Source organism: Cyanistes caeruleus, chromosome 3, assembly GCF_971803275.1.
Source record: "Cyanistes caeruleus chromosome 3, bCyaCae1.hap1.1, whole genome shotgun sequence".
NCBI lineage: Eukaryota > Metazoa > Chordata > Aves > Passeriformes > Paridae > Cyanistes > Cyanistes caeruleus.
Window position 1 is genome coordinate 78,659,407 of NC_141703.1, and position 27,448 is coordinate 78,686,854.

The 27,448-nt window shown below is 42.5% G+C and overlaps 1 protein-coding gene across 11 annotated transcripts in view; it reads left to right on the forward strand.

Annotated features, from left to right (window-relative positions):
* Positions 1-13,035, forward strand: part of LOC111924728 (uncharacterized) — a 41,010-nt gene extending 27,975 nt beyond the window's left edge. The window contains exons 3-24 of one of the 11 annotated variants that reach the window (XM_086882148.1): positions 1,090-1,519; positions 3,178-3,292; positions 3,425-3,598; positions 3,690-3,796; positions 4,240-4,377; positions 5,692-5,798; positions 5,924-6,025; positions 6,142-6,203; positions 6,737-6,839; positions 6,957-7,021; positions 7,602-7,704; positions 7,822-7,877; positions 8,469-8,571; positions 8,686-8,792; positions 9,359-9,461; positions 9,590-9,639; positions 9,783-9,845; positions 10,575-10,709; positions 11,936-12,108; positions 12,301-12,395; positions 12,476-12,590; positions 12,771-12,957. In XM_086882148.1, the coding sequence (XP_086738274.1) occupies positions 1,410-1,519; positions 3,178-3,292; positions 3,425-3,598; positions 3,690-3,796; positions 4,240-4,377; positions 5,692-5,798; positions 5,924-6,025; positions 6,142-6,203; positions 6,737-6,839; positions 6,957-7,021; positions 7,602-7,704; positions 7,822-7,877; positions 8,469-8,571; positions 8,686-8,792; positions 9,359-9,461; positions 9,590-9,639; positions 9,783-9,845; positions 10,575-10,709; positions 11,936-12,108; positions 12,301-12,395; positions 12,476-12,519 (2,115 nt within the window). In that variant the 5' untranslated portion in view covers positions 1,090-1,409 and the 3' untranslated portion in view covers positions 12,520-12,590; positions 12,771-12,957. Of the gene's footprint in view, positions 1-1,089; positions 1,520-3,177; positions 3,293-3,424; positions 3,599-3,689; positions 3,797-4,239; positions 4,378-5,691; positions 5,799-5,923; positions 6,026-6,141; positions 6,204-6,736; positions 6,840-6,956; positions 7,022-7,601; positions 7,705-7,821; positions 7,878-8,468; positions 8,572-8,685; positions 8,793-9,358; positions 9,462-9,589; positions 9,640-9,767; positions 9,846-10,574; positions 10,710-11,935; positions 12,109-12,300; positions 12,396-12,475; positions 12,591-12,770 lie in introns of those variants that run through there. The other 10 variants (XM_086882149.1, XM_086882147.1, XM_086882150.1 and 7 more) reach the window with 10 other exon arrangements.
* The last annotated feature ends 14,413 nt before the right edge of the window (positions 13,036-27,448 follow it).

Genomic DNA, 27,448 nt, shown 5'->3' on the forward strand with positions numbered 1-27,448 from the left:
TGATTATTTGTGAATGTAAACTGTTCCTTGATGGTAAGTTGCTAGGGAATTATTTTATAAACTACCAGTGGCCTAACTCATTCCTGTCCATCAGTGGGGGCCCTTGCATTTGGCTGTGATGAATTTTTACCATATAATTTGAAAATCAGGCATGAAAAGGATTAGAAAAAGCATATTTTCCCTATTAACAGGATTTAGCAGTTAGGTATTAAAGCAATCAAGACTTTAATCTTTTGTTTGCATTATTATAATCTTTACAATGACCTTTTAGGTGAAAAAAAAAAGAAAATAGATCAGTGTATATATTGAATATTAGCATTTCCCTAAAATTTTATTTTCTGTCCTTGCAGTTTTTTTCCACCTGCCATCCACCGTTTTTCCTAATAGATAGAAGAAGAAATGTAAAATCATTGCATAAAATGACTTTTTCTTTGTTTTCTCTTTGTCTGTGAACATGTAGTGAACAGCTGCCCTCCTGCTCGTGATAAGAGGGCTCAGGGCTTTCGCCTCGGAAGTGAGGTATTTTAGTGCCAAGAGAGTAGGCAGACTTTTAAAAAGGCTGGGAGTTTGGGGTGCTGAATTCCCTTGAAAATCTGACCTTAGTGTTTCTATAGAAGTGTTTGTGGCCTAAGTTGAGGCTCAGCTTATTTTTTGAGTTCTTGCCAACTGCTAGAATGGAGCCATTGAAAACTCATTTTCTAAATTACCTCTTTTAAAGGCTGCCCAAGCCAACAGGAATTTTGTCTCTGTTATTGATTTATTTAAAATGAACTTAATGACTCTAACTCTGGTGTTCAAAGGCAGTCATTAATTAGCTAATGTTTTAACATAAAATGATCAATGGATTGAAGAGGATAGAAATGCAGTTAACTATTGATCGCTGGGATTAGGATATGGTAAACCATAGGAGACTTCCAGTCTGCCTCCTGTTCAAAAGCCTGCCCTTGGTTTACGGGAAACTTGAACAGATTACCTCCAGAACACTGCCGAGGGGAAAACAGTGTCCTGGGAACCAGCCGTACGTCACTTCTGTTACTCATTTATTGATTTATTTATTTTCATCTGGGCTAACATTCTTCATTGTTACAGCACACACTTCTTCAGAGCTTCCCCAGAGGAGGAAGTGTGGGGCTGACCGGAGCGCTGTGATCACCCCTCACCCCAGGCCGCGCTGTCTCCGTGCCCAGGCCGCGGTGTCCCGGGCCCGCCGCCTGTGACGCCGGCCCGCGTTCCACGGCACCGCCCGGACCTGTCGTAGCTGCGGCTCGGGTCCCTGCGGCTCCTGTCCCCACAGCCGCTCCCCGTCCCCGCCCGGGGCTGGGAAGAGGCGGCCGGGCCCCTCCTGTGCGTGCCGGGCCCCTCCTGTGTGTGCCGGGCCCCTCCTGTGCGTGCTGGGCCCGGCCCGAGCCATGGTGCTGGTGGACCTGCACGGCGCGGCCGCCAGCGCGGACCTGGCCCGGCTGCGGCAGCACTGGTGGCTGAACAAGCACCGCATCAACAGCTACAACCCGGACAAGCAGTAAGCACAAACAGCAGCCCCTCCGCCTGTTCAAAATGTGGAATTTGTCAAAATTATCTGAGTCAGGGCGGGTTTTTTTAAATGTATGTATTTTGCCTACTTTCAAGCGTAAGCATCAAGAAAAGAGACAATCAGTGGAACAGGCAGCAGCTAGCATCTCTTAGCCAAGGACATCCTGGAACTAACAAGCATTAAGGATGTAGTAAATCAAGATATTATTGTGCTAGTAGAACAGACAGCAGAAGCATCCCTTAGTGAAGGAACATGTGTAAAGGCTGTAGTAAATCAAGATGTTGATGTATTTCTGTATATACACATTACCAGTTTGGCAAAAGACTCAAGGTCCATCTATGCTGTAGCTGTATTGTCTTCATTATAATGCTAAAAATCACATCTACAGGTTAAAAAGATCCCTGCCAAGGTGAAGACCCCTCCCCTAAGCATGCATAGAAGTTAGCTGTGGTTCCATAACTTGTATGGAGAATATTAACCAAGCATAGTAGAGGAGCTATACTTGGAAAGTTATTAATTCTGAACTTCTATGTATAAATAAAACCATGGAAAGTCTGGTGGGGTGTGTTTTATTTATGAAATACCATTGAGCACCCAGGCATGTGTAACTCTGAAACACATAATCAGTGTCTCCCTCAAGTGTGCAATTCTTGGCTTGCTGAACGCAAGGTAACAAACCAAATTTTGCAGAGAACACACCCACACTGAAGAGCCAGCAAAGCCCAGCATTGTGCCTGGCAGCAGGGCCAGCCCCAGAGCACCAGCCTTGCCTGAGCTGGAGTAGGAGACAGTGAAAACCTCACTCTGCTCTGGCCTGGCCTGCCCTGCCCCGCTCGGGAGCCTGGCCCCTGTACTTGATCTTTGTCTTGTCCCATCCCTGTTTATCCAAGTGTTCAGCCTGGATGGGGCTCTGAGCAACCTGGTCTAGTGGAAGATGTCCCTAGCCATGGCAGGGACTGGAACTAGATGGTCTTTAAGGTCCCTTCCAACCCAACCCAACCCAACCCGTATTAAGATTTGATGATTCTGTGGAGCTCATCAGGCCTTCATTCAAGCAGAGACATCTCCTTTCCGGGTACCAGACTGAGTAGCTTGGTTTAGCAGGACATGGATTCACAGAAAGCCAGCTCAGCCTTTCCAGTGCTGTCAGAAGTCCCATCCCATCTGTGTCTGGTGCAAGACTGATGTGGGGGGAAGCAGGGGGGACTCGGGGGCTCACACTGGTTCTGCACCCTCTGTAGACTTACACAGCCTCCATTGCTAAGCAGTGTTTACCGTAAGTCAAGGACATTTTCAGTGTCTCATGCTTGGCCAGTGAGAAAGTACACAAAAAGCTGGAGAGAGCTTAGCCAGGTCAACATTCTGGAATGGGATTTGGCATCAGTGAGTGGGCTGTGGGCAGCTGTATTGTTCATCACAGATTTTTCTTGGGATTTTTTATTTGCTATTATTATTAAAATATTTATTTTATTTCCTTTATTCTATTTATCAATCTGTTATGATTTAATTGTTATTTAAAGTTTTCATTTTGATTCTCCTCCCTGTTCCACTGGGGTGGGGAGGGAGAGGGTGTGAGCGAGTGGCTGCATGGTGCTTAATTGCCAGCTGGACTAAAACCAGGAGAACAGCGTATGTTTCATTTCTAGGACTCCTCTGCATCTTGCTTGCATAAATGGCCATGCAGATGTTGTTCAGTTTCTGGTAGAAAAGAAGTGCAAGCTAAATCCTTGTGACAAATTGAATAAATCACCACTAATGAAGGTATGCAGAAGGGGCATATGTTCTCTAATTTTTGATGATGCTCATACTTTCCAGTGTTGGGAAGGTGCGGGAGTTCTGACAGTGAGAAACATAGATGTTGGAAGTTATTCCTCCTTTGTGTCTTGTTTCCAGGCAGTAGAGCACCAGCACAAGGACTGTGCAGCTATTCTGCTGGAACATGGTGCCAACCACGACCACAGAGATGTAAATGGTAACACCGCCCTTCACTTTGCTGTCATGGTTTCTAGCAAATCTCTCGTGGAGCTGTTAATTGAGCACGGTACAGATATCAATGCTAAGAATAAAGTAAGCTTGGACTTTAGGTAAAGCTGCTCTTCCCAAGTCAACTTGCTCTACTTCTCTCTGTTATTCTAAGAGAGATGATTTCTCCTTTCAGTTTGGATACACTCCGCTTACTCTTGCAGTCACTGAAAACTGTGAAGAAATGGTCAAGTTCCTTCTTCAAAAGGGAGCTGATGTGAATGCTCAGGATAATATTTATAGGTAAAGGGTTTGCCAAAAGTGCATGTGGGACTCCTTAGCGCTGTTCAAGTTGGATTGATGTGAGGCATAAAAATGAACTTTGAAAAAATAATTGACCAGAAGGATCTCCTGTGTGACCTGTGAAAGCAGACCCAGGCTTGGTTGCTCCCCTTCTTCAGGAGGTGATTTCCATGCTGAGGACTGCAAGAAAGCACACACCAACATGTGCATGCACTCACAGGCACACAGGCCCTGAGTCTGCTCTGGGAAGGTGGTTGTCCAGGAGATCTCCTGAGGTCCCACCAACCTGAATTCTCCAGCACTTGCAGACATTTGGTTGTGCCTTTACTCTGCCTGTAGGAGAGGGGAAATGAATGGTTTGAGGAGCAAAGAGGAATTAAAGTATTGGCTAGGCAGTGTTTGCAAAAGCTGATGCATTTACTCTTATCTCTTGGATGCCCTAGGAGCCCTCTTACAGTTGCTACTGTTTCTGGGAACAAGAAAACAATGCAACTTCTTCTTCACCATGGTGCTGTTCTTCCTGAGTCAGACATGGGACTCTACCTATGTCAAGCTTTCACCAAAATGGTTCAAAATGATGTGTAAGTGTTTTACATCATTGGTACAGCAACCACATTCCCCTAATGTCTGTGCTGATGTGCATCTCTTTTTGATAACAGCAGTAGGGCTTAATGAGGTGCTGGGAGCTTTGTAGAAGCTGAGCTCAGTGATGTCTACTGATGTATCTCTTTCCATGTCAAGAGTAGATTTAGAAGTTGAGGAAAACTTTGTCCCTTTCCCCTCCAGCTGTCTCTGAGAATTCAGCTGTGTGCTTCCAAGTTCCACTGCATTGGCAGCAACTACTTCCCTTTTATTTCAGAGGGGATCTAACTGATATCCCCTGTGTGCTTAACTAGGCTGAGGAAAAAAAACCTCATTCTCAGTGATGGTAGCCAAGGGATATGTGATATGTGAACATATCACATTCCTATGGGCATTCCTTGTCTAGCTATAAACAATTGCCCATGAATTCTTGTCACTGGATCTTGACTTAATTTCTTCTTCCCCTGCCCCTTCTGTCAACCTGTATCAATGGAAAGCAGGAGAGAAAGGAGCTTGTATAAAATATGGTGTAAAAATTCCTTCAGGAATAAAGCATACATAAAAATGTTTGAAGATTGCTCTTACAATATGTGGTGCTCATGTCTTTCCCTCTGGGCTTCTGGCATAGTATAAATGTGATAATGCACCATTCTGCAAAGCAGCCTTGATCTGGAGAACATGTTCAATTTATTTTCTTGTTTGATTGGGTTTTTTTTTGTTTGTTTTTCTGCTTATTAAACAAACCCAAGCCCCAGCTAACTCAGTGTTGTTAGAAGACAACACAGGTCTTGGAATGCAAGCACAGTATTTGTTGGCCTATTGATAACCCACTTGGGAGCTCTCTAAACTCTCAGGCCCCCAGGCTAACCATGGGAATTTCTGAAGCCCTTCAAAGTGAGGACCAAGACTGAGGAGACATTAAACCATCTTGACATGGAGAGTAGCTCCACCATTAGCATAACATCTAGCTGAGGTAGAGGCTCTGGTGATGTCAATCTGCCAGGAGGCTTGTTAAATTCCTTACCCTTTAAATGGAGAGAGGATTTATCAGATGAGACTCTAGCCAGACTGTAGCAGGGTTACTCCACAGAAAAGACTAGGCACCTCTACTGTCAGCACATCTGTAATGAGGATTTCAGTCTCCACTACTCTGGGACTGCAGTGTGTTCTGTGTGTGTGACCCTTTATCACTTGTCTGTGAACAAGGATAGGATGCAACATGCATAGCTTTTGCTTTTCCTGCAGACAGTGCATGGAAATGTGTGTGTGGGGGGGGATTTTACCTAATGCACCTTCTTCCTTTCTATATTTAGTATTGCTAATGAACGAATTGGCAGCTCCTGCTATGAGACAGCTCCTGTCATTCCCTTGGAAACACCTGTATTGGCAGAGTCACGTAAGATACTTTGCTGTCAAAGAGGTGATGAGGAAAATCACTGTAGCAGAAGTATACTCAATCAATGGGATGCTGGTCTGGAGGGATGGGCCAAAGGTCTGGAAAATAAACACTCAAGTCAACAACGTGCTTCTTATCTTATTTCTTAGGTGATGTGCCAAAAGAAGAAGCAGCAGAAAAGGAATACAATGGTCCAGCTGCAAGCAAAAGTAAAGTGTCTGTGCAATCTATTACAGTGCAGCCCTACAGAGGTAATTTCAGAGGGACTAGATGGTTAACTTTGCAAGGCTCTCTGGAGTGAAGCAGTGAGGAGCAGCAAAATGAAGTGAGCACTCACAGAAGTGACACACTTCTTGTCTTTTGCTAGGAGACTACAAAGCAGAAGGAGCAGAGAAAAAGGAAGAAAAACTCTCCCTCTGCAATCCTGAAGTATGTTCTCTGAGGGAGGCAGTGGGGCTCCTATGAATCCCTGGATTCTGGGTTTGTTTTCCTTTGCTGCTTCTGTCACACACTCAGACCTTGACATGCCCTGCTTCAGACAAGTTTTTCACTTGGGACTGGGAGAAAATGGGGTCGAGCTAATATCCCGGGCCTCCTTGCAGCTGGCCTTCAAGCAGGATTTCTAGTATAGCGCAGAGGAGTAAAGCTCACTCTTGGTTACAGTCCTCTGAAAGGATTGCTGTTTTTTCATCACACAGCTTGCTTCTCTAGATGCATGCAGTATCAGCTGGTTCACATATGATCTACAGTCTGGAGATTTATTTCTTCTGCCTAGGTTCTCTCCAGACTGAGCAGGTGGATTTTTACTGTTTTGAAAATGGTGCTCAGAAGTGATACCAAACACACTGGCTCTGCTTGCCCTTTCTGTCCTTTCCATCACCTGATCCCTCTCCTTAGGCCTATTGGCAGAAGCGGAAACTTTGAGCAGGAAAGTTTTCATGTGTGTCTTTTAAATTACTCAGACTGATCCTAAAGGTCCAGAGAAAATGCAGGCCAGTGTGGGGCTTCGTGCTGCAAACAGCAACAGGTTGGATGCACGCCCTGCTGCAGTGGAGCGCAGCAAAGGTAATTTCAGAGGGACTAAGTGGTTCCCTTTGTAAGCCTCTCTGGAGTGAAAGCAGGTGGAGAAAAGCAGAGTGAAATAAGCACTCACAGAAATGACACGCTTCTTGTCTTTCTTAGGTGTCTTGCCAGCAGCAGCAGCAGAAGTGAAAAAGGAAGACAGTGATTCCTCCTGGGGATCTGAGGTACCTTCTTTGAGGGAGGCAGTGGGGTCCCTCTGGCTCATCTACTTCTGGGTTCGTTCTACTTTGATGCTGCTTCTGCCACAGCCTCCTTACTTGGACTTTGACGTGCTACTGCTTCAGATAATCTCTTCAGTTAGTACTGGGACAAAGTGAGGTCCAACTAATGTCATGTGGCTTGTGGCTGATCCCCAAGCTGGATTTCTAGGACAAAGAAGTAACACTTCCTTTTGGTTACAGTCCTCTGAAGTCCTAGAAGGCTGGAATAGTGAGAATTACTTTTTTCTTCTTTACAGATCTTTTTTGTGAATTTTCAATATCAAATGGTTGTGTATGACTGACAATTTAAGGATTTATTTCTTCTGCCTAGGTTCTCTCAAGCTTGGGCAGGTGGACTTTGTCTCATTTTAAAATTGCTGCTTAACAACAGTGATGAATGAATTGGTTTTGCTTGCCCTTTTTGTTCTTTTCATCACCTTATCCATCTCCTTAGGCACCTTGGCTGAAGCAGAAGCTTTGAACATGGAAGTGGGTGCAGAAGCCACCTGTGCCAGTTCTTATGTGTGTCTTTTAAATTACACAGCCTTTTTCTAAAATTGTAGAAGAAGTGTTTGCTAGCAAGTGGCGTCCTGCTGCAGACCACAAAGGAATGGGTGTGCGCCCTGGTGCCGCGGAGTGCAGCAAAGGTAATTCCAAAAGGACTACGTGGTTACCTTTGTAAGCCTCAGTGAAGTGAATCAGATTTGGAAAAGGAGAGTGACACAAGCACTCAGAGCTATGACAAGCCTCTTACCTGTTTTTAGGGGTCTTGCAACCAGCAGGAAGAGCAGGAGATGATGATTCTTCTTGGGATTCTGAGGTACCTTTCCTGAAGGAGACAGTGAGGTCCCTCTCACTCGCTGGCTTCTGGGCTCATTTTCCTTTGATGCTGCTTCTGCCACACACTCATACCTTAGACCTTCACATTCTGCTGCTGCAGACACGCTGTTCAGATGGAATTAGGACAAAGTGAGGTCAAGCTAATATCCTTGGCCTCCTTGTGGCTGATGTCCAAGCTAGATTTGCAGTAAGGATTATGTAGTAAACCTCTGTGTTTGTTACAGTCCTGTGAAAACTGTGCAGGGTTGGAATTGTGAGGATTCATTTTTCCATCAAACACCTCTCTTCTGTATATGCAGTTAATGTCAACTGGGTTCCCATATGACCTACAGTCTACAGATTTATTTCTTTTGCCTACATTCTCTGTGGCATGGGCAGGTGTACTTGGTCCCATTTTGAAAACCCTGCTCAACAGAGATGCTGAATGTGCTTGCTGTGTTTGCCCTTTTTGTTCTTTCCATCACCTTATCCCTCTTGTTAAGCCTCTTGGCTGAAGCACAGCCTTTGAATGTGGAAATGGGTGGAGAAGCAGCCTGTGCCAGTTCTCACGTATGTCTTTTAAATTACACAGACTGATTCTGAAGGTGAAGGGGTAGTGTTGGCCACTGTCCAGCTTCCTGCTGCAAACAGCAGCAGGTTGGATGCATGCTCTGCTGCAGTGGAACGCGGCAAAGGTGACTTCAGAGGAACTAAGTGGTTACCCTTGTAAGCCTCTCTGGAGTGAATCCGGTGCAGAAAAGCAGAGTAAAATAAACACTCATAGCTGTTACATGCTTACCTTTCCTTAGGGGTCTGGAAACAAGCATGGAGAGAAGTGAAAAATGAAGACAGAGTCTTGCAGCCAGCAGGGGGAGAGGCAAAACAGGAAGACAATGATTTTCCCTGGGATTCTGAGGTACCTTCTCTGAAGGAGGCAGTGGGAGTCTCACTGGCTCACCTGCTTCTAGGTTCATTTTCCTTTGCTGCTGCTTAGGCCAAACGTTTGTAACTTGGACCCTGACATGCTGCTGCTTCAGACAAGCTGTTCAGATGGGACTGGGACAAAGTCCTGGACCTCCTTGCAGCTGACATCCATATGGGATTTCTAGGACAAAGAAATAACACTTCCATCTGGTTACAGTCCCCTGAAGCCCTAGAAGGCTGGCATTGTGAGAATTGCTTTTTCCCACCTCAGAAATCTCTTTTGTGGATCCAGTCAATGTCAAATGGTTGCAGATGACCCATAGTTTAGAGACCTATTTCTTCTGCCTTCTCTCAAATTTGGGCAGGTGGACTTCATCCTGTTTTGAAAGATCTACTCAAGAGAGATGCCAAACACGCTGACCGTGTTTGCCCTTTTTGTTCTTTCCATTACCTGATCCCTCTCTTGATAGGCCTCTTGGCTGAAGCAGAAGCTTTAAGGGTGGAAGGTGGTGTGGAAGCAGCCTGTGCCAGTTCTTACATGTGTCTTAAATTACGCAGACTGATTCTGAAGGTCGAAAGAAAGTGTTGGCTGATGTGCAGCTTCCTGCTGCAGACCAAAACAGAGTGGGTGTGAGCTCTGCTGCAGTTGAGCTCAGCAAAGGTAATTTCAGAGGGACTACATGTTTACCTTTGTAGGCCTCTCTGGAGTGAATCAGTTTTGGAAAAGCAAAGTGAAAGAAGCACTCACAGCAGCAACACTCTTATCTTATTTTTTCTCTCTATTACCAGCTGCAAGAGCAGAACAGAAGGAACATCTTATCTCCTCTTCTGAGAATAAGGTACTTAGCTCTCTTTCTGAGCTCTTACACTACTTTTGGCAGAAGTCACATTTCTTCATGCTCTCTTCTTGAAGGCAGTGGGATGCTACAGTCCTGCTGAGGATTTCTCTTTTTTCTTGCTTGCTTAGCTTCCTACATTTCAGGGAGAAGATCTTCAGCTACAGGTTGATTCTTCAACTCAAACAGATTCTGAGCAGGACAAACAGGTGACTCTTAGAGACAGATGCAGATATCTCTAGATAAAACTTATCAGTGTAAGCATGTGTGTTCTTGCTAGTGAGTTCATTTTGAAATAGTGCTGAAAGAAGGTAATTGATCTGGACCTGAGTTGTATTTTGAACTTAATTTCATATTTATTTGAAGCAGAAGGGCTGCAAAAATTCCCATTCAGCTTCATTTTGAACACCTCCAGGGATGAGCACAACTCTGGACAACCTGGTCCAGTGCTCCATCACAATACATGGAAAATTTTCCTCCTTATATCAGATCTAAATCTACTGTCTTTTCATTTTAAACTGTTGCCCTTGGCTTGTCACTACAATTCTTGATAAAATGATCTCTCCTTCTTTTTATGTTAAAAGGCTGCAATAAAATCTGCCCAGAGCCTGCTTTTTCTCAAACTGAAGAATCCCAAGTTCCTCAGCCTTTTTTCCATGAGAGAGGCGTTCCAGCCCTATGAATGTCTTTGTGGCCCTCCTCTGGCCTCTTTTCATCAGGTCCATGTCTGCCTTGTGCTGGGGGCTGCAGGGGGAGATACACTACTTTAGGTGGAGTCTCACAAGAGCAGAGTAGAAAGGGAGAATTGCTTCCCTGCTGGCCAACTTCTCCCTCAACCTGTAGACCGATCTAATGATGTAATTTCATCAGTAAAAGCATTGCTTTTGTTGTCATGTTTGCACTGATTTTGCCATGCTCATGAAAAACCATTTCCTTAGCCATTGGCCGAGCAGAAGCTTGACAAAATTCTCAAAAAGAACTCCCTGGAAGGAGCTCCACTTGGAACTGTGAAGACCAACAGCAGGAGGGAACAGAAGCTGCTGTTGGAGAAACTGGAGAAGTGTAAAACTAGGGTATGGAAAATACCTGTTTCTTCTCAGGTCTTCTGACCCAAGCCTTCTTTGTAGTAAACAGCAGGGAACTTCATTCCTTAAGACTTTTGTGTAACATGGGGCGGTTCAGGGAAAGAAACAGCACTGTTGCCTTTGATGTTTCCCTGTTGACACCACTAAGCTGTTCTTAGTACACTACACAACTTTGTCACAGGAGTAAGTTGAATGACACATAACTGATGTGACAGATAAGTCTGGTGACTACAATTAAAAAAATCACTAGTTGTGATGTCACTTTGTCCTTAATTGGAGAAGGCCATGTGTATTCCTTTCAAAAAGCTGCTTCCCAAGCTTCATGGAGCACACAGTATTTGCTTCTTCTCTCTGGTTTGGCAAAGTGGACTGTGTTGACAAAGAAAGAGTAGGCCTGTTGGAGTTTTGTGCTGATGTTTTGTAGTATTTCTTCCCCCCGTCACCATTTTTACGGAGTTGTAAAGTCACTTTAGGAATAGGAGGAGTTTCTAATTGTGCTGAATAGTCAACTCTCCTGGTTCAGGCCAGGACAGGGTTGATTTTTGTGGTAACCAGGAGGGGGCATGGCTGGGGCCCTGAGATTGTTCTGGAGGACAACTGGAGGACAGAGGGTGGAGGGGGCAGGCAGGGGGCAGGAGCAGGTGCTGTGCATGGGGAAGGGGAAAGGAAAGGGAATCTACTCCCTAGTGGTGGAATAAGTGTGGCACAGGGAGTGGTTGGGTAACACCAGTTCTGAGCATTTTGCATATGAATCTCTTACTGCTCTCTTGAACACTTTTCTTTATGAATATTGTTGCTGTTACTGTTTTCATATCTCATTGCTGTTTCCAGTAAATTGTTCTGAACTGAACCCATTACCTTTACCCTTTGTGTCCCCAGTTCTCCTTCCTGTTACATGGGTGAGGGAGAAGGGAAGGAGGGAGTAAGGGAGCAGCAGTGTGGTTTGGAGAGTCTCAGTGGGAGCATGAATTTGGGGAATACCATTCCTAAACTGTGACATCAGAACAGGCTACAAAGTGTGTTCAGAGTACTTGAGAGAGGAGAGGAGAAGTGTTGTGCCAGTCTTTAGGAAACACTCTAGGAAATCAGTGTAGGAGAGGGCCCACTATTAAAGATGAAGAAGTAACACAGGTTTTGAAAGTTAACATCAAAGCACTCTACTTTTTTAAGTATATAAAAGCTTTCTACTGGGGATTGTTCTTGTGGTTTGACAGCTTAAGGACCTAAAAGAACTTCTTAACAAGAATGATTATTATGCTGAGTCAGGGAAGAATGCCCTAAAGGAGAAGAAGGTAATAACAATTTTGAGAAACATGCAAGGCCGCCTGGTTGAGTCTTTTGATTCATCAGCTGCAGCTATCCCCCAGCTGGAAGAACGCATTCAACGGTAAGACAGTAGAGCAAGGCTTCACTTTGTGTGATTCTGTGAAAAAAACAGGATTGTCATCTTGCATCCCAGTGAGATACTAATACATGATTTTCAAAGATGCTTTTGTTTCAGATGAGGTTCTTTCATGGGGTTCCTTTGTGATTTGTTTTCTTGTGGACTTCTGTCATAAGGCCTATACTTCTTTTTCAGGCTCCAAATTCAAATGGCAAAGCTGGAAGCCACAATCCAGCAACAAGCCAAGACTATGGAAATCTTTGAGGCAATCCAGCAAATCTCTAACCTCAGTAAGCTACTCAGAGCCTTCCCTGTTCATAACTAACAAGCCTAGTTCTACAGTCATGTGTGAAAAGTTAAAAATTTTCAGGTTTTCCTAGAGAGGGTGTAGGAGAGATCAGACCATGTAACTAGATAACCTGAAAGCCCCAATATTCTAGAAGAATGGGTGTGGGGGTACATGTTGGAAGGAAGACATGTAGTAAGTAAGTGGTTTGGGAAGTTTCTACATTCCTGCTATTTCAGCCAATGGGGAAGGGAGGAGGGCAACATGCAGTAGGGAGTTTAGGATAAAAGGAGGCTGGATCCTCCAAAAACTTGAGAGACCCCACAGGGGTCTGGCCCACTAGACTCTCCCTTTATGCAAATAAAGTTGATTTTTGCAGGACTCCTCAGTGGACACCAGTCTTTGGCACCGTGATTTTCTGCACACTATCAAAAACTGTTTTGGAGTGACATTTGCAAAGCGAGCCAATCCCTGAGGCTGGGTCACCCTACAGGCATTTCCACCACTTCAGGTGTCTCTTTGTTCCCATGAGATTTGTGATATTTAGCAATTTTATCTAGTGATCACTATCTAGTGATTATTTACTGTTATTTTTTGCCTGTTGCTGTTTCACTTAGCAATAAATTGTTATCTATTCACTAACATCTACTTGTATTTGTTCCTTATTGGTGGAAAGGGACTGGATGGAACTAAGGGGAGGTAACTCATTTTAGAGTGTCCACTTCTTTAGACTGTCTTAAACCAAGACTTATATTTTAGAACTAGCCTGGGAAGATGGTTATTGATACTGTTCTTGGTAGACAGCCTTTCTGGATGGCCAGAAGCCTTTGTCTGTCACACCAACAAAACTCAAGAAGTAACAGAAGTTTTTTTAAAGGAAATTATACCCAGATTTGGGGTACCATTGGGCCTGTCTTCAGACAGAGGATTTCATTCTGTGGTTGAAACAGTTCAAAGTTTATGCAAAGTGCTTGGGAATTACATGGAATATCCACACTCCTTAGAGACCTCATTCCCGTGGAATAGTAGAAAGGATGAACTGAAATCTGAAATGGCAAATAAGTAAGATTTGTAAAGAAACTTCACTAAGATGGCCTCAGGCTTTTCCTTTAGCTTTATTAAGAATTAGAATACAGCCTGGATCTAAAGAAAGATCTTATGAATGTCCTTATGATATTATTTAAGGCAGGCTGTATCAAACTATCGCAGGAGAAAGCCATGTGATGGGAATTAGTAATTTTAAAGAGTATGTATTATCTTTGTGAAAAGAGCTCTCAGTTTTGCATAGATTTGTTGTTTAGCATCCTCAACAACCTTGGACATTCAGGTACATCCTCATCAACCCAGGGATTAGGTATACGTCCACATGTGGAAAGATGAACCACTTAAGGAAAAGTGGAAAGGACCATTCCAAGTTCTCCTGACTACCCACATGGCTGTGAAAACTGTTGGCTGAGACTCCTGGATTCACTACACCTGGACAAAGCTAGCCCCAAACCAGGAAACACTTTACTGGACTGTTCAGCAGACAGCAAATCCTTTAGAGATAAGATTGAAGCAAAACACTTTATAAATTGTACTTGGGATCAAGTGAATTTTTTTGATGGTTATAGAGTTTATGGTAGTGTTTGTCTGAAACGAAAAGGTTAATAAAGATCATATTTCTGTACTTTGTAGAATAGTAGCTCAAAGGGATGTAGCTTCCTCTGGAGAAAACCAGGAATGTTGCACCAGATTTAGTTCAAGAGCTCGGCAAAATGTGCAATTTGAGTAACATCACCACCTGTATACCTATCACTGAGTCAGTGAGCCAGACAATTCCCCGAGGAATTATAACAGGCTACAGAGACTAATCAACTAAACAAATTCTGTAGGAAATTGGGAATTAGTCACTGAAGGGCTGCCTACACTACTTGAGGCCTTAATCTGTAATATAATTTTCACAATCATTATTAGAATTTGTTTAGGATCAATTCAGTGTCAGACATCAATTTAAAGTAATTTAAAGTAATGTATGGAAGCAGAGAGAGAAAACCTCTCTCCTTCCCAAAAGGGGAAATTTGCATAGATGCTCAAGAGCCAGGAATATCATAAATTGAAAAAGCAGTGCTGGAATAGGGGAACACTAGAAGTACTTCTTGGTGGGATTGGCTTACCTCATGGCTAACAGATCTTAGATGGCTTAGAAAATTTCTTATAACATGTAGGAATTGTTGCAGCTTGAATCAAGATTTCATTTCAGCTTCGTGAAAAAAATAAAATAACTAACTAAAGGTACTTAAATATTCATTGCTTCGTAAAAGAATGAGCTGAAAGTGGAAGAAAGTGCATTTGTGCCTAGTCAGTAAACTTCTACACATGGACTTTGAAAAAGTTTGTAGTATTTAATAACACTGCAACTATCTAGATGTAGCCTACTTAGACTGAAAGCCTTCTATTTCATTATTTTTCTGTAGTTCCAGACTGGCACATGTCATTGCTGCTCTTGGAGACTGTTATTACAGAAACTGTGTAAAAACATAATGAGGTCAAAGAGTTAGGAATTTTTGAAGTGTTCACCTCAATATTAAATGCTAACCTCACTTCTTGTCTCCTCTGCTTTGGCTGCAGGGCTGTTTCCTCCTTTTAGTTCATAGGGGGATAGATAAAAGCATTGCTATCTTAACTGCTGCGTAATGTTTTGAAGAGGATTACCAAGAGACTGTAGAACTAGAGAAAAGAGTAAAAGAGACTCATTATGGTTCAGTTGCTGTCTAACTGATGCCTTCTCTGTGTGTGTAGCCACTTGATCAAACTCCATTTCCGGTTGTGTAGCAAATAGTTTTGCCAAGAGTTAAGAAAATGGAATACTTTTGGGTTTTCTATTCCAACAGAAATCCTTAGGTTAGGGATAAATATTTGAAGGGGTGTGACAGAGTATCAAAAACTCAGTTATTACCTTTTGGTTTTTTCAAAACTGCAAACCAAAATCTTACTTCAAGAGCAATATTAGGACAGTTATTCTGAAAGAGAGAAGCATATTAAGATACCAAATTTCTCTTCCAGACTTGCGTATCTCTCATTTCTACTGTCCAGTTGAAAATAGCTCCACTCTGAAATACACCTAGCTGCACACTACCTGCTTTGAGGCTTAGTCTTCCAAATCACACCAAATTGTTTCTCTTAAAGAACAGCAACCAAGTTCTTACAGGAGAAAATATCAAAAAGTAAAGATTACACTGATAGCAATTTAGTACACAATGTCAGTCATTTACACCTGTGATTGAAATTGACTTTACGATGGAACATTTCTAGAAGTTTTAGCTGGAGTATTTCAGACGGAGCTTCAAAAATCCCCTTCCAGGTACTTCCTCCTGCACTTCATGCGGGTTCTTAGGTTTGTCCTTTTTGTGGCAAATGCCCCCTCTCCCCCACCAAAGTGCCTGTTTCTCTTCAAGTCGTCAAACACTGGAGGCCTCTTGCTGTAGTGTTGCCATTCTCTTCAAACATGACCAGTTATTTTCCATTTCCACAGCTAGAATTTGTCCTTGGCTGAGTGCTTTTAAACTTAACTGCCTTGCTAGCTAAACATTGTGATTCAAACACCAAAAGAGCTGTAATGATTTAATACCCAAATATTTATTTCAAAATAGTGTTGATATCTGGTCAGAGAAGGAAGGATACATGGCTTAAAGTGACTGAAGGAGGAAGACTGCTTTAATGAAGACAGCTAACACTAATGACAGAGTTTTGAGCTTACACACAATTATGCTTTGACTCAGATTTTTGTTTTGAGGTTTGGAGGCTGCCTGTGACTTTTTTAAATAGGCTCTGCATTTGTTAATATTCATATATGCAGCACACGCATTTCTATGGGCTATATTTAACTAGTAATGTTTATGTAAAGCAATTTCACATATTAAGCCACATGTTAATTTGGTCTTTAATTGTGGAACCGCTGTAAAACAACCCATTTTACTACTGCTTGGGTCTGTCAGAGCGAACTGTGGCACTTAGAAAACAAAAGGAGCATATGGGAGCTTCTCACACCTGAGCTGCTGACAGCACAAACCACCAGAGCCCAGGCGCTGTGGATACAATGTGCAGGTGAGGACCTGGTGTGATAAGGGGCCATGGGATCCTTTCTTGCTTTCTCTAATTCTTTGCTTTTTCCTACTTTTTTATCTTTCCTCTTTCCTGTCTTCCTTGGTCTTAAACAAAAGTGAGTTATCATTTTGGTTGCCAACATTCAGCCTCATGTGTGTCTTTATCTTCTTGTGGGTATATCCAAATTCCTTTCACACCCTGTGTTCATGGTTTAGGATGCATTCCTAGATTAGGACATGAGCCTTTCTCTTGCTGGTATATCCATTTCAATTACTGATGTTACCCTGTGTGTGGTGTCTTTCACATAACGATCTCAAAACATGTTAAGGTCATTAAATGACATACCTTATCCAGTGGTAATTATGTAAGGGAGTACAATGTGTTCTCATTATTCACATGGATTAAGTAAAATACAGAGGGATTAAACTATTCTACCCATAAAAGCAGCATGGGATCTAGCAATAAAACCTGGCAATCCTGTTTCTCCTTATCCCAACTGCATGTGATGCTGACTTCCAATCACTAAAACATGAGCCAATGTATAGATCCCATTCTTCCTCCTACAGTTTCCAAAAATGTGACAAGATAACCTGACTTCACTGCTGTTTCTTAGGCTGATTGACAGATTCTATAAGGGAAATAACCTATTACTGCTTTTAGACAGAGTCACAGAATGGTTTAGGATGGAAGGAACCTCTGGAGGGTGCCTGGTTCAACCCCCCTGCTCAGGCAAGTCCACCAGAACCAATTGTCCCAGACCACGTCTAGACTTTTTTTAGTACTTCCAAAAATGGAGATTCCGCAGCCTCTCTGACCAATCTGTGCCGGCGCTCACAAGAAAAAGGTGTTTCCTGATGTTCAAAGGGAACCTTCTGCCTTTAATTTTGTTCCCATTGCCTCTGGACCTGGCACTGAAAAGAGCCTGGCTCCATTTTCTTGTTCCTCTGCAGGTTCAGGACTTTGCTCTTCTCCTTGTTGAGCTTCATGAGGTTCCTGTCAGCCCATTTCTCCATCCAGATGAGGTCCAGCAGTGAGAAAGCATCTGATCCATATTCCTGTGACCCATTACTGTGGGATGATGTTAAATTGAATTGACTCGTGGGGGAGCATCTAACAGTCTGTAGGCAAAGTTAACTAAATGACACAAGACCATCTTTACAGTGTGAAATGATGATCTTGGATGTCTGTGAGTTGTAGAGAATTAATGGTCTGAGACTCACTAAAAAGAAAAAAAGCATAAAATCAGAGCTAGGTGCCAAGTAAGAATGCTAAAGGGGAATTGAAAGCTGGAGAAGATTTTTAGCAGAGGAGCAATGAGAGGTGGTGTACTGCAGCTCTGCTTCAATGCAGTAAAACAAGGATAAGCTTCAAGACTCACATAAACAAATGGCAACCAAAAACACTCACAGCCCAGATGGCAGGGCAGAGGCAAATTTATTTTCCAGCATTCTCCCTGTGCCTTTCTTTTGGTTTTGTTTGTTGGGATCTTTTAAGAGAGGAAGAGATGAGGAAATAGCATGTAGGAGGCAAGTTGGAGATACCCATTATTGTTCTGTTGCTTGGATTAACTGGAACACATAAAATTGACTCAAGATGGCCAGTGGTCACTTCTCCAGAGCCTTGCAGTCCAATGGGTTACTCCTCAAAGTGAATGTACGTTTCCATCAGCTCCAAATGGTGTAAGGTATGGGAAATCCATGCAGAAATTTAACATTAATAAAATGTACATAACTATGTGTATATCGGTTAAGAGGAAGAAGGAGAGCATGGTATGATGGGGTGCAGAGGAGGCCAGGCTTGCATGAGACTGTATTTTCGTTTACTTTATTGGGTTGGATGACTGTGGTCCTTTAATTTTTGTAACAAGTCAGTGCTTGGTAAGATCTGTTTGTGAAGGTGCTTTTATTGGAAGGAGTTTTCCATTAACAACAGAAGTAATAATTTGCTTCAGTACACTGTGAAGTTTCCTCAGGAGAGGTGGAGCTTATGTCCTGATCATCTAGGAACAGTGTATGGCAAAATGAGCAAAGGAATAAATTTTAATGCAGTGAACACTAAGCTCTGCTCACTTTTGTATCCTGATCAATGCCCCTGCTGAAGCTGTTGGTGCGACTTTTTGTAATAGGAACTCCTATGGCTCCTATGGAGCTCTTACTGACTTATCCAGTTGGCAGCTCTCACCAGTCCTGAATTCTGATGGTACTGGGTGCTCCCCCATTTTTGCCCATTAGGTAAGGAGATACAGAGTGGAAAAACCAGGCTGAGTGGTTTTCCTTAGCAACGTTTGGTCACAGAGACGATTGTTGTGCAGTGGGCTGTGACTCACAGCTGAGAAACCCCTAGACAGGAGGCGAGCGTGATCAGTGTGGTCTTGCAGCGAGTGAGGGAAAATCCTGTAACAAACATTTGCATTGGCACCGAGTACAAAAAGTAAAGACCAACCTGTAATGAGGACAGAGTTAGAATCCAGCAGTTTTGGACAGTTTGATTTCTGCTGTTTGTGAGTAACACTCACAAACAAACATGGCAGTATTTGGGGCTGACAGAATCTGCAAGGTTATTTGAGCATCTCAGCTGTACTGTAGTAGGAGGGAAGGCACAGGTTTATTGTTTGCTTTAAAGACAGATCATGTGCAAGGCGGTAACTTCACTTATGGATACAGTCAAGTGTGACAAGAGAAAACTACATGAAATGACATTTTTGTTTTGAAGAATCTAGGCTGCTTGTCCTCGGGAAAAGAGAATAATAGGATGATGCTGACTGTAATTTCTGGTGGCAGACTTCTAGTCTGTCAGCTCCTGTAGTTGAATCAGATCCAGAGACCCTATGTTTTGTCAGCTGAAGCATAGGTATTCCTTAATAATCTGTTACACAGATACTTTTAAAGTCCATGGAAATCTTTGTATTGTCTTTTTCTTTTATCCTCTTTTTTTTCAATGTGATACTTGACAGCTATTGGAATGTTGTGGGTTTTTTTTTTAGAAGCTCAAAAGTGAAATTGTGTAAATTCTGGTAGCTGAAAGACATAAGGCTCCTGGCAGAAACAAAAAGGGCTTACAACTGCAGTATTCTGAGTCTCATTATTTTTAAAACTCTGTGTTTGGGAAATTTCCCCTATGATTTTTTTATATGACAGTTGGTCAGACAGTTCATGCTGCTGACTAGTAGCATCTGAAACCTAGACTAGAAACAAAGAGCTGAATTTTAGGATGAGCTGAGGAAACGGAATGAGTTAGCAGGCATGATAAGAAAGGCACTTCCATCATCAGGTCTGCCTGTCAGGACTTCTCGCTGGTTGGCCAAGCAGCTAAGCTATCCTTTGCTACAAAGGCAATATCTCAGATCTTATTTTTATTTTAAGTTTTTATTCTCTTTTTAATATCATCATTATAACATCCTCTGTCTTGTTTTTCTGGGATGTCTGTTGGGAGATTTTCATGGCAGTAACTTGATTAACCTTTTGTCATGGTTTAACCCTGGCTGGTAACTGAGCTCCACACATCCTTTCTCTCAGTCCCCCACCTTGATGGCATGAGGAAGAAAATTCAAAGAGTAAAAGCTAGAATATCCGTGGTTGAGGTAAAGACAGTTTAATAGGTAAAGGAAAGGCTGTGCACACAAGCAAAGCAGAAAAAAAGGAATTAATTCACTGTTTCCCATGGGCAGGCAGGTGTTCAGCCATCTCCAGCACAGCAGGGCTCCATCACACATAATGGTGATTTGGAAAGCCAAACACCACCAATCCAAATGTCCTCCCATCCTTATTGTCTCCCCAGCTGAGCATGGCAGCATGACCCTTATGGCATGGAAAATCCATTGGGTCAGCTGTGGCAAACTGTCCCAGCTGTGTCACCTCCTGACTCCCTGGGCACCCCCAGCCTCCTCTCTGGTGGAGTGGGGTGGGAAGGAGAAAAAACCTTGAGCCTGTGCGAGCACTGCTGAGCAGTGACTAAAACATCTCTGTGTTATCAATATTGTTTCCAGCACATGTCCAAAACACAGTCCCATACAAATTACTGTGAAGAAAATTAACTCTATCCCAGCCAAAACCAGCACACGTGTGAAGATTTGCAAATTCAACTGGTAAAAGTATTATATTGGGTATAAAATGAGTCAGATTAATGTGTTTTACCCCTAACACAGAAGAAATACTCTGCCAAAGATGCTACTCTTAGCACCTGCTCTCTTTGCTGAGCTGAATGACTGTCATCTAGGATTCCTGTTCTAAATAGGTTTCCACTGTCATCTCTATTTTCTTTCCAGACAAAGATATCAACTTCCCTGGGTACTTGGAAAGATAAGATATTAGTTTTGGTCATATTAGACTAGCAGTCTAGTTTCACAACAAAGTGGGTTGTCAGAATTTAGTCAGGCAGGAGATCTAATCTTAATCTGACATTTAAATGAAGGTTGAGGTCATTGAGGCCATATTAACTGAAACCAAAAGGCAGAAAAATCATCAAGACCTCTGTGATGTGAGGCTGATAAATTTTAATGGCCCTTCAGTGAGTTCAAGCGTCTTTTAGAGGGGATTTAACATTTCACAATAATTGCATCCTTATGAAATAGAAATCACAGTGGATGGTTTGCAGGAGAGTGATGACAATTATTTTTCATCTCATGATGTACAAGAAAATGAACCTTTCCAATGTGTCTTCTTTCAGTCATAGTCAGAGTGTTTTATATTGCTTTATTGTCAATTGTTTTTTTGTTTTTTCATAGTGGGTTACTTCTATTATTGAGAGAAAAAAAAAAGGGTTGATTTTAAGGTTAAGAAATGTTGAACAACATTATTTAAAAGAAAATAAAATTATAATAGCACAGAAGCATATTATAATTTTATTTTTGTGTGACTGTGATGATTTTGGCTGGGGTAGAGTTAATTTTCTTCACAGTGGCTACCATGGTGAAATAACTGGATAAGAACTTTTACCAAGAACTGGATAAGAGCTTTAACTTTTTAAGGCATGTTTGGGTATATTCCTTCTTGCTCCCTCTTGTGTTTGTGGCTTAGGGCTCTTTCCCAGATTGGGATACCAAGATGCTCTGATTTATTTTTGAATTCTCCACTTTGGCTTCAGGGCTCAGCTGCAGCCTGGATCATTTGCCTGGTCCCCCCATGCCTGCAGATGGAACATTGGGTTTCTTGTGCCTGACAGAGTCTGTCAGCAGCAGGTAGATGTGCTCACAGCAGTGAGCCCAGTGTTCAGCAGGAGGCCAGGGTCGCTAACAGCTGTCTTCTGCCTACAGAAAAGACATCTTGATTGTTTTTACAGTTTCTAGCTTATGGACTCTGTGCTCTTGACAGGTGTCCACATGTGGACATGGCTTTCATGTTTTACAAACCTTTCACAGTTTGAGTATCCTAATAACTTCCTAATTTCTTCTTTTGTCAAAACTTGTTCTAGCAGTTTCAATCCTGTTTTGCTTGACTGATGCACTAGTCCTGAAGGTACCTGTCCCCATACTTTTCATACATGATGTTAAGCATTTACAGGCTTGAAGCCATAACCTTCTTATCTTGAACCCCTTTAGACTTGAGCAAGGCTCACACAGGTACAGAGCCCCATGGTGTTGAGTGCTCTACAAATGTGATACCAAGACAAGTTGTGATTCCCTGCACTGAACTTCTGAGGTTTAACGTTCATACCAGGGAAGAAGACTGCTGAACCTGAACTACACTGCCCAGTTTAGGGGTCTCTGGTGCACAACAGAGGTCAGAAAACTGGAGAGAACACTGAAAGACCGCTAGCACAGAGATGTGCTCGACTGTTGAGAACTGGGTATGTTTAGTTTGGAGCAAAGGAAGCTGAAGGCTAATTTAGTTGCAGTTGTTCACTCTCATAATGAGAAATGTGGAGAAGATTAAACCATCATTTCCTTGGATGTATGCAGGGAAAGGAGGGGAGACAGTGTTGCAAAAGTTTTAACAAGGGAAACTGAATCAGTTTAAGTTAAAAATCCTCATCATGAGTGTTGTGTGACATTAGGATGTGTTCTGAGAGAGATCAAGGGACATCTATCACTGGAAAAATTCAAAACTCATTTGACAAGGCTGTGGGCGATTCCAGATGAGCTCCAGAGGTCTCTTTCAAACTAGATATTTCTAGAATTCTTTGGCAAATTATGTCCTTTGCAGAAATTACAGGAAAGATCACACTGCTTTTACTGAAAACAATGGAAACAATGCTGTATACTCAAAGTGACCCTGGAATGAGGTATCTCAGAATTCTGACTGGGTTGCAAAAATAAGGATTGCACCCCAGTAGAAAACACCCAGTGCTAAAGGGAAACCAGAACATGATACAGCCAGTAGTGTGTTTGGAGGACCATCAAAAAAAACTATTTTCTTGTTGGTTGCTTAAAGGTAAATACTTTTCAGACAAAAAGAGGTATCCATGAAAACCCTGGTTTTCATGGATACATGTGGATACCACCGAAGTGCTGCAAGAGATTGACAGGTGAGTGTATGAAGTCTTTACTACACAAATGAAAAAAAAACCTACAAGTTTTGTATGACAGGTTATGAACTGCTGGTTCTTCCCTTGCTGATAGGAATATCCCAGAGAAACCATCTCCTGTAACTGTAGTCATGTCCTGAGTGACCACTATTAATTTGCGGGTCTGCTGTCAGTAATCAAATTGCCTCCTTGGCAAGGGCTTGGTGTAGCCAGGAACCACACATTGGCAAGGCTGCCTGTGGGCTTTTACCATTTGTAGCAAGGAGCAAAAGGAAGTACATTGCAAATAGGGAGCTTTGTAGCAGTGAGAATAATATAGCTCTAAATTATGCCTTTACCTCTGATTAATTGCATTGAGATACAATTCCCAAATAATGGAAACCAGATTATTTGGCTTTGTACTGCAGGCAGTCTGGTGCTCTCAATTTGTGTAGCTTGATGCATTAACCTTACAAAGATGTTTTTTTGACTAACAGAAATGAAGATAGAAAAGAAGCCGACTTTGAAAAATACCTTTCATTATCACTCTGGCTCCTTGACATAACTGAATTCCTGTCACAATCCACTGAAATTGTCATGTTACCCACAGAAGTGTAGCACCTTCCTGCAGCAGAGCATGTTAACTGCATGGGAAAATTGAGATGGAGTTGTTAACTAGAATTGGTTTTGGCTAGGAACAAAGTAAAAGAAAAAGCAAAGCTAATCTTGCAAGGAAGTCATGGTTTTTGCAGATTACAGTGATAAAGATTTGGCTGATGAAGTAGTTATTGGGTTGTTCTATTAGAATTTAGTACTCTAAACTTTCTAAATACATTGTTCTGGAAAAATCTATATATAATATATAGATTATATTATATATAATTTGGAAAAAGGTTGGGAGGTCGAAATGCAACACATATAAAGTAAGTTATAAAAGGATAGGAAGGAAGAAAATCAGCTAATACTGTGTTTTCCTACTTTCTGGGCAATCTTATCTAGTGGAATATTCCCTACCCAACAGGAGGTCGGAACTAGATGATCTTTAAGGTTCCTTCCAACACAAACCATTTTATGATTCTGTTTCTTTGTTTTTAATACCACTTTCATCTTTCAAAACTTCCCAAATTTTGAAAATACTGCTTAATTTTAGATGTTGGATAGAATTTTTTTGTTTATTTTTCCAAAATTGAGACATTTCAAAAATAGCATGGTAGTAAAATAAAGGACAAGATACCTATTTACATGTCAGATGTTCCATTGCATGCTCAGGGACATCTTGCATGGCAGGTTGAAAGTGAGCTCAGTTGGGCAACCCATGCTGCCAAAGGGGCAGAGATCTGGATGAGTGTATGAGTGCATGAGTAAATTTCTATAATGACTAAATTTCTCTTCTAGAAAATATCTCTTCTGGTTTCTAAGCCTCTGTCAAAGTCAGCAGGTCAGTATTGTGAGGATTTTAGGGGAAAAGCTCTGCCCAGACTCCCAGAGACTCCTACAGATGTACTGGAGAGTACCTGGGAGGTGAGATAGCACTGAAAGTCACTGAGGTACATCCAGACTGTTGGCCAAGGCATAATTCTGCTTTTTCTCGTGAGCCCTGGTAGTGTTCCTGCACTGATCCAAACTGACTGTGAGATAGTGGAAGGAAAATTGAAGGACTGGGGACTTCCATCTGTTCCTCCAGTGAAGGGACAAAGCACATCCACATAAAAATGTATCCAATTGACAAAGCCATGGCTAAGCAGATGGTGCTGTCAGGAGGGCTTTCACTGCTTCATCCAAGGATATTTCATGAGTCATTCTTTGACTGGTGCCAGAGTTTAGAACACGTGAAAGGGGAAGAGAAACTTTGAAGATTATTTTGTAAATCTGTTGAGGAGAGTTTTAAACTGGGACCAAGAGTAGCAATGGAGAGTACACTACAGATGAGTATAGAAAAAGCTGACTGAAAAAGCTTGGACAAAGGCCAAGAAATTAGAAGAGATGTTTTCTTTTGCAGAGTTGAGGAGTATCAGAGGGGATCATAGAATAGCCTACCAAACATTTAAGGTTTCTGTATATGATAAAAAACATGGGGAATACAGATGTAAACCTGAAATTATTCATGCAGAGGATCAGAATGTGATCTAATTTACAGAACAGACTTGGAAGGAAAATTCACATAATTGGCATATTGAATAAAGGTATTAATTTAAAGGGTATAATGTGTTCATGGACAAAAGGAAGGAAGTGTTCCTTGCATATCAAAGATGTAGGCTAGATCTGAGGTCTCCAATGTAGTAGGAAGTGAGTCATGCTGAAAATCTCTGGGTAGGGATGAAAGAGAAAAATATACATACAGAACAAGTGGGTCACCAAACGAAGAGTGTGGGTGAGACTTTGTGAGAAAAAAGCCAATCAACCGAAACATAAATCTCATGATAGTGGAAAAATCATAGAATGAGCTGAGTTAGAACATATCCAAAAGGATCAAGTCCAACTCCTGTCCCTGCACAGGACACCCCAAGAGTCACACCATGTGCCTGAGAGCATTGTCCAGATGCTTCTTGAACTCTGTCAGGTTGGTGAGCCTGTTCCAGTGCCCAGCCTCCATCTGGGTGAAGAGCCTTCTCTTGATATCCAATCTAACCCTCCCCTGACACAGTTTCTGGCCATTCCCTCAGGTCCTGACACTGGTCACCAGAGAGAAGAATTCAGGGCCTGTCCCTCCTCTTCCCCTCACAAAGAAGTTGTAAATTACGATGAGATCTCCCCTCAGTCTCCTCCAAGCTGAACAGAGCAGGTGACCTCATCTGTTTCTTGGCTTCTATGGCTCCCCGTCAAGACCCTTCACCATCTTTGTTGCCATCTTTTGGACATGCATTAATGGCTTAATGTATTTCTTACATTATTGTGCTCAAAACTGCACAGAATATTCAAGATGAGCCCCCCCCAGCTCAGTGCAGAGCGGGACAATCCCCTCCCTTGCCTGGCTGTGATGCTGTGCCTGATGCCCCCCAGGACAGGGGTGGCACTCCTGGCTGCCAGGGCACTGCTGACTCATGTTCAACTTGCCATGGACCAGGACCCCTAAGAACCTCTCTGCAGCACTTCTTGCCAGCACCTCATTCCCCAGTCTGTCCATGCATCCAGGGCTGAACCATCCCAGGTGCAGAATCTGGTACTTCCCCTGGTTGAACTTCATAGGGGTAGTGATTGCCCTGTCGTCTGATTTATCTAGGCCCCTCTGCAGGACCTTGTTGCCTTCAAGGGAGTCAACAGATCTTCACAGTAAGAAATAAAGGAACACAGAAGATACACCTCTTCTGCTAAACAGGGCGAGACAAGGACCGATCTCTGGGTTTGGGGCACATACAAGAATGCACTTAGGTTTATTCCTTACTGTTGAGGACAGACCTAATTTAGAACAGAGGGACACAGACTGTTCTTTACAACACTGGTTCTGAGTCTACTCTGATCCCCTATGGCCCAAAGCACAATCACAATTTTCTATGATATCTTCCTTTGCTATTCAATATGTGTTAAATAATGCAAGGGCTGCATTACAGATCACCAGACTGGTGCTTTCATGGCATGAAATGCAGAGCACATGCTGCTTACCCTGGGAATAACATATGAAGGTGGAGTCCTTCAAAACCAGGTTACATAGTAATTTTTCAGGTAAGATTTTGGTTAGGTGTTTTATTTTTAATGTACAGTGAAAATGCATATAGCACCAGCAAGGCATTTTTATTATATTTCTGTAAGTCTGAACATACAAATAAAGAAACTAAATAAAGGAACCAAGAAGACTAGAGGGGAGTATGGATTTAGCTACTGAGGAGAATTGAGGCATGATCAAAATTCTAAAGGCTTGGGAGCGTGGCCTTATATAGTCATGTTGCAGGGTACTATTATGTGCTGTATATATACACCTAATTCCAAAGTAAACTGCCAATCACCTTCCTTTCAAATAAATGGAAATTGGCTTAGCTCCCACCAACGCTCCTTGGATCAGGCTTATGCTCCCCCAACACAGGCAATATCCGTTTCTGTAAGAGCATGGCTCCTACTGACCCAGCTGCTTCAGGGCTGTCCTTGGCCCCTGCATTAATTGTATGCTAGAAGAGCTCTGGCACCACTGCATGGGTCAGCGTTCTTCTCTTACAGTCTTCAAGTGCTGCTCACCCTATATGGCAAATTGTGAGCACCCCAGGACCATACAGTTGTCATCACTGTAGGATCTGGAGTCTGCCTTCATTGTGGCATCTAATATCCTAATAAATGGTTTGATCTTCAAGAAATCCTGAGCTACTTATGAGGAATCACTCACAGATCAAGGATCTTCAGGAGTTTCTTAGAACACAGTCTTATGTCTATTCAGCTCCATAGGATTTCTGAAGCCAGCATGGCCCTGTCTGACTTTGATTTGGAAAATGTGTACAACTAATTCAGACCATGACAGAACAGCTTTCCCCTCTTTACAGCTGTGTTGGGGTTTAACCCCAAGTGGCACCCCAAACCCCACACAGCCTCTCGCTCACTCTCCTC